Raw genomic sequence first — 6,737 nt, 5'->3', positions numbered from 1 at the left:
GCCACCCGCCACTGTCTCGACTCTTCGAGCCCCAGGTGAGACTCAGGGGGTGTCGTGATGCCTGCTCCACCCTGGGTGCCGCCGGCATGGATGCCACACCTTCCCCAAAACAGGCTTCATGCAGAGCGAGAGGCACCCGCCCTGCTTAGCATGCCTGTGGGTGTCCAGCAACGCAGCTGCAAGGTGTTAGGCACACCTCTCTAAGCATTTTTGCCTCTTCCCTAGAAAAAGGAAGAATCCAGCTTCACACCGGAAGATGCGGTTCTGGCATCTGTTGGCATCGTGAAGTGTAGCCCCGAGTGCGGGCTGCTGGTGTCAGAGAGCATGCTTCTGGCTCTGGAGGAGCTGATCCAAGCATGCTGTGGTGAGTGGCATGCGCTTGATGAGATATGGGGTTGTAGTAGCCTGAAGAAAGGAAAGTCATGAGGTTTTTTGTGAGTTAAAAGTTAGGGAGAGCCTGTGACAGGCACTGATTTAGTGTCCTGTTTTTCTCCTAAATAGCGCATCACCTCGAGTGGGTTTGTGCCTCTGCTGCCAGACAGGCAGCTCCTTGCTGTAAAGGCGCTTCCCAGTCTGACATCAAAACTCTCATTTTGCTCTCTTTTGTAGCAGGTAGCAAAAAACACCCCGTTACTGTTACTTACCCAGCAGCATCTAAAATACCCTGAGAAATGTGAGTTCTTACAGGCTTGCTGTTAGTGCTAGGGTTGCTTCTCACTTCGGGAGCCTTACTCCTTTTACACTGGTACACTTAACCTGCTTCTCTTTAATGTGGGGGCAGGTTTCCCGTATAATTAAAATCTATCCTGGTTAGATCACAGAGTCTAATTTATTTTTTTAACATTGATGTAAACGGGGCACATCAGAATAACTGATAGCATTGGTCCATTTCAGAGTATTTTTGTTTTTCTAGCGGAAGATGAAGGCGTCCCGGTGGTTCTGGTGTGTGGCCCAAAAAACACTGGGAAATCGACATTTAATAGATACCTAATTAATCTGTTACTGAATCGGTGAGTCTTTTCATGTTCTGCAAGTTTTTAAGTACTATATGGGATTTAAGAGAAAGAAAAAGCCTTCCTGCTAAGGTTCTCAGAAAATCTGTTACAACTGGAAGGTGGGTATCTTCTAAAAACAAACAAACAAAAATTCAAAAAAATAGGCATTCTTGGCATGGGTTCCTTTCAGAAAAGTTGCCTACCGAAACATTTATACTGAAATACTACTAAATTGCTGTTTTGGAGTATGTGAACTAATGACTCTGAGCAGTTAGGGTTCAGTAAGGAACTGGGAGTTATAACACTTTAAAAAACGTAGTAAGTTATAATTCGTTAGTGTCTTTGAAGATTCTTGGCAGAGCAAGATGTGGAAGCTTATTCTCCTAACCACTGCATGCTTAAAATAAAGATAGTAAAGTTTATGAATCTCAAATGGCTGGTCAGTTAATGTGGGAGAGGTGGAACACTGCTTGGTACCACCTCTGATTATTGTTCTAGCGACTTCCCTTAAAGCTGGGTGGGTATGGAGCTATGGTAATACAATATTGAACTATAGGTGGTCCTTTTACGTTCTCGCTTAATAGCCCCTCGAGGGAAGGAGAGACAGACAAGTGGTGGTTTGATTGCGTTCGAGAATTTAATTTTGACAACCTGAAAAAAAATCAGATTGTGCTTCTGATGTGTTCCAGGTTGTGTCCCACGTCTTTTTTTTCTTTTAGTGGACGCTAATATACGGGCTTCTTTCACTGCAGCCTTCCCTCGGTTGAATATATGGAATGTGACATAGGTCAAACTGAATTTACGCCGCCTGGATGCGTGTCTTTAAGTAATGTAACAGAGCCAATTCTTGGTACGTGTTTTGCCATTTTCTGCAGTTGCCGGAAACCTCTTTCAGAAGGCGCTTTCTGAGCAGAGGCTGTGCTTTAGGGGAAGTTGCCACATCTGTCGAAGGTGCATATAGAAAATGAAACAAAGACTATAAAAGTTTTCTTGCTGGGGGTGTCTAAGCTCCATGTGAAAATCTCCCTAAGTAACACAGAGCTGTTCTCCCTGCTTGTTTTTTCTGTTTTGAAGAGAGGAGAAGATAGTTGTTTATAAGGTGGTGGAACAGGCTGTGGCATGCCAAAGTGGATTTTCAGCCTTCCAGATTTGAAATGTCTCTTTGGGAAACCTTTCCCAGTTTGTGGTATCCATAGGTAAAACTAGCTTAAATACGAAGTGGATCCACATAGTTCGGGGGCTGTTGTTATGAGCGTAAAAAAACTAGAGCCACAGAAATTGCTGGTATTTGTGGTCTTGTGGATTTGGGTTGCTGTCTAAAAAGGATATGAGCAGACTGGTTTACTCTTTGGATAGCCTGTCATGGAACACTGTTGTTCTAAAATTCACAAATGTGTAACCAGTGATTTTAAAAAAAAAAAACAAAAAAAAAAAAAAACCAACAACACCCAAAAGCCCAAACAAACAAAACTCCTGGCATGGAGTCTTGCAAGTGACAGAAAAGTTTCCCCATGGGTGCAGGCTGTGTACAAGAAGGACTGTTACCATGTGAAAAGAGGACGGATTATTTCAGAAATGTTTTTATGTAGGTGCTACAGGGATGAGAGTTTTTTGATTTGACTTACACTAGAGGTTTGCTGCTTCCTTTTTCAGGTCCACCATTCACGCATCAACAAACGCCACATAAGATGGTGTATTATGGACAGACGAGTTGTGAGCAGGACACAGAAAGATACCTTGATGTCGTGAAGTACGTGTTCAGCTCCTACAAGAAGGAAGTGCCTTTAGTCATCAACACCATGGGCTGGGTGAAAGGTAAACAGCATAAATCTGTTCTCCAGGTGGTGTGGGAGGAAGGTACTAACTGTAGCAGTACACCACCGTGCTTTCTAGAGAGTGCAGAACCAGAAAATACAGTTTACCTCCCTTGAGCTCGTACTGGTCTTCCCTAACAGCGTTCCAACCTGTTTACGTAGTGGCAGCAATCGTGTTTTCTCTGCTCCCTAAAGGTGAGGGGTTGCTGCTTCTGATTGATATCATTCGGCTGTTGTCGCCCAGTCACATTGTCCAGATGGATGTGTACGACTGGAAGGCCATGGCTCCGCTCACCCCCGAGTGCGTTCATCTCACTCCTGGCCTGTACACTAAAGGCAAACCACCAGCCAAATGCAAGCAGATGGGTACGAGTGGAGCGGAGAACTGGAAGCCCTCTGAAGGGGAGGGAGATGCAGCAGCTCCTGAGTATAAGTTGCTGTACGTCCATCCAGAATTCCCTCGAGCAGGGGTTGCAGGTGAAGCGTAAGTAGAAATTTCAGTGCTGCGTGGTGGTTAGTGAGGTTAACATAATCATGCATAGTCCTGACAGTAACGGCTCTTGCCTTGCTTTGGCCTCGAGAGCTCTGTTAGATTGGTCGAAGCTTATTAGTGTACTTATTAGGGGGTTATGTTTGGGTGTGGTTTGGGGTTTCCGAGTGTCTTGTTTGGGGTGCTGTTTGTGTAGGGTTGGTCTTCTGGGTTGGGCGGGAGGGGTTTATTCCTCTGTACCCTACTCCCAAGGACTACTGTCAGTTACTTACTTTTACACCAGGCGTGACTTCCGCTTGGAATCATTGAATATCCTGACTCCTTTCCCCCCCCCCCCCCAATTGGTGGGTTCCTTACCCATTTCTTAAGACCCCGTTATTTCTTAATTTCTCTGATGCGTTGAGCATCTCTGAAACGTTTATTTTCCTGGACCTTGGGTCTTTTGTGCTGATTTTAAGTGCCCTTTTTGACTCTGCCTTCACTAATGAGCTATTTAAGAAAACAAATGTATTGCTCTGTCTCACGACTGACTGGCTGAAAGGTGTGCGGACATCAGGTTTGGAGAAGGGAGCTATTATCTAATAACAAACTTTGTTTACCAAAAAAATCCACCCCCACCTCAAAAAAAGAACTCCAAAACATCCACCACCCTTGTTAATTAGTGCTTTTTAAAGTGGAAACAATGCCTTAAATCCTGTGTTCCCTTAGAGGTAATAAAAACATAGCTCTAAATTTTCTTCAGCAGTCGAAGTTTTAAAAACTAAACTCCTGTGGAATAGCAGCTAATACTGCATGGCATACTCAGGACTGCCTGGGGTATCTGGTGGGAATCACTGTGGGAGGGTGTGCTGCCTTTCCGTCACTTGTTGCGGTTATTTTTCCAGGCGAGTACATAGCGGCATCTTGCGTGACATGTCCATACTGGGTTACCTGGGTCAGCTGCAGTCCCCAGACATAGGGGCGGTGCTTCCGCTCCACAGTCTTGTGCCGTACCAGGTAAATGAGCGTTTTTGAAAGGCTTGGAGGTGTTGCAGGAAGCCTGGCTCATAGTAATTGACAGTTCTGCTTGTACTGCAAATGTTTTTCGGGAGAGGGGAAAATGCTCTGTAACCTGCAAAAAGATAATGACTTTATTCAGTGTATCTAGAAGTGAGGTTTTTGTCAAGATGTCAGCGTGGCCTGTGTTTGCTGTGTGTTCGGTTGTTAGTGTTGAAACTGTTGTGTTCGCCACTGAGACAACACCTGTCTGTAGGTGTGGGCTGGGAGCTTTCAGGTTTTGTGTGCTTGGCATTATCTTGCCTCTGAACTTGAACAAAGTTGATGTTGAGCCGATGAACAGTTTTTCTTCTGTTTTTTACCCCCTCAGGTACCTTTCAGTGCTGTTGCGCTCAAGGTTATTCACACCGATGTTGCCCCTACCAACATAATGTATGCTGTGAACGCCAGCTGGGTTGGGCTCTGCAGGATACCAGACGAAATCAGATGCCAAACTGACGGGCCAGTCTTGCTGACACAGACACCGGTCTGTGATTGCCTTGGCTTTGGTGCGCAAGCCCGGGAAACCTGGAGCTGTGGTCTCTCCTGTCGTGTTTTGGCAGATAGGTTGTAGAGTGGTGGGATCACCTACTCTTTCAAAAACAACTGAAAAAGTGGGATGAGATTAAAGAATAATCATGTATTCTCTTCTGTTAGAAGCTGGCCCTCCAGTCCTTCGGTTTTCGTTAACTTGTAACAACTGTGGGGAATGTCACTGAGTGGTGCTTTCTGTAGCTTGCTTCTCTCATTGTTCGTAACTTGACAATTTACTTCCTTTCTCGATTCACATTCTGAAAAGCAGATTCTGCGTGGCTTATGTAAAATTCCTGTAGCTGTCTGTTGGTTTCCTTCTGTGTCTTGCTTTAATATTACAGTTCTGACTTGGAGTTTGATACGGAGCTCAATATGGAGCTCCTTGAGTTCCTGTAGGAATGTACCAGTGAAAAAAGACAGGCAGTTTGGGAAGTTAGCTGTTTGTCAGTACATTGAGATACTGGAAGAGTGGGATGCAGCAGGGCAGGTTTTTCTCGAGATGTGTCTCACATCCCTCTCCTGGTTCTAGAAGAGCCATTTATTCAGAGAGCTTCAGCTGCATCTGGTTATACGATCTGGTGGAGTTAACTGAACTCTGCGTGTGGTTTGTTTTTTTTCAGGAATTGTCCGGGGGGTTGAGATGGAGAAGAAGCTTTACCATGTTCTGACGCCGGTGCCTCCAGAGAACCTGAGACTAGTGAATTGTCTGCTCCTTGGAAATATTGCTATCCCAAACTGTGTTCTTGTGGGCCAGGTAGGAGCTGCACAGGAAGAGGGTGGAGGCTGGCTGAGCTCAGGCTGGCTGGCACATACCCTATTCTCTTATTTTTGAGGCTTATGCGTGCCCAGAGATGTCTGGGCAATAGCAGATGGTTATCTCTCTGGGAAATTGTCCTTAACGCATAGAAACAAGGGAGAGGAGAATGTTCTTCTCGTGTTTCAGATACCAGCGCAAGGGTTGGTTTGGTGATAGTTTGCTCCACCAGTCAGCTCTGTCAGTCTGTAGGGGAAAGTGTTTCCTGTTGTGTTGAAGATGTGAATCCTTAAATTGTTTCTGGTTTTGTTTTTCCCCTTTCCAGCAAGGAGTTGAGGGAGAGATCCCCTATGTGACATCTGATTATAACTACAGCATCTTGGGGTCTGGGAAGCTGAAAAAGAAGAAACATTTCAAGAGGAGGGAGTACACGTTCGAGTGCGATTATGCGTAAAGCCTTGGGGACCACGGGATTTGTGTTGTATGGAGACTGGTGAGAGCCAGGTGTGGTCACAGAAGCCCTGGGTGCTGCAGAGCTTTCAGAGACCCTGGGCAGGTATCCGGTGTACATACTACAGCATGTCCGCCTTTGATAATGTTTTATACTTTGTTTGTATTTTGGTGTTTTATAATAAATGTCTATTAAAAACATTGATTTGGTTTGAATTTTTTCTTCAGGCTGCGTTGACTTGGACATGGCTGATACAGGCTGGGGGCGGCTACCGTCAAAAGCACGTTCTGCCTTGAATCAGAAGCAGTTCTGCCTTCGAAGTCTAGCCCTTGGGTAGCTCTGGGTTTTGGAGGGCGACGCGCGGTCGTGTGAGCATAACTTCACAGTAACCATAATGCCGCGCTGCTCGTCATGTGAGGAAGAGCTCGTGCTGGCAGTTCTCTTCCCTGGTGTGGCGGCTGAGCTGCGTCCCTGGGTGTTTCGCTCCTCGAGGCGATGCGGGAGGAAGGAACAAGTTTGAAAATCCTCCCTCTTCCTGGGTGATTGCACGTAGAGCTTGGGGTGTGTGTGTCGTCTGTCCCCCCCCCCCGAAAGGTCCGAAACCAGCAGGTAGAGTCGGCTGCTGTCTGCATTATCGCAGCTCCCTGGGCAACAGCCCCAGGCA

General features: G+C 46.0%; 1 protein-coding gene across 1 annotated transcript; it reads left to right on the top strand.

The window, feature by feature from the left end:
• Positions 1-225: 225 nt before the first annotated feature.
• On the top strand, positions 226-6,206 carry NOL9 (nucleolar protein 9; the record flags this gene model as incomplete). The annotated part of the gene is made up of 9 exons (XM_010289591.1): positions 226-364; positions 914-1,010; positions 1,748-1,845; positions 2,649-2,810; positions 3,005-3,293; positions 4,184-4,295; positions 4,666-4,843; positions 5,489-5,622; positions 5,948-6,206. Coding segments are annotated over 9 exons (1,338 nt in total), but the record flags the coding sequence as incomplete, so codon positions are not given.
• Between the last annotated feature and the right edge of the window lie 531 nt (positions 6,207-6,737).

This window comes from Phaethon lepturus, unplaced genomic scaffold (genome assembly GCF_000687285.1).
Source record: "Phaethon lepturus isolate BGI_N335 unplaced genomic scaffold, ASM68728v1 scaffold38660, whole genome shotgun sequence".
NCBI classification, from domain to species: Eukaryota; Metazoa; Chordata; class Aves; order Phaethontiformes; family Phaethontidae; genus Phaethon; species Phaethon lepturus.
This window is presented reverse-complemented; position numbering and strand designations above follow the sequence as displayed.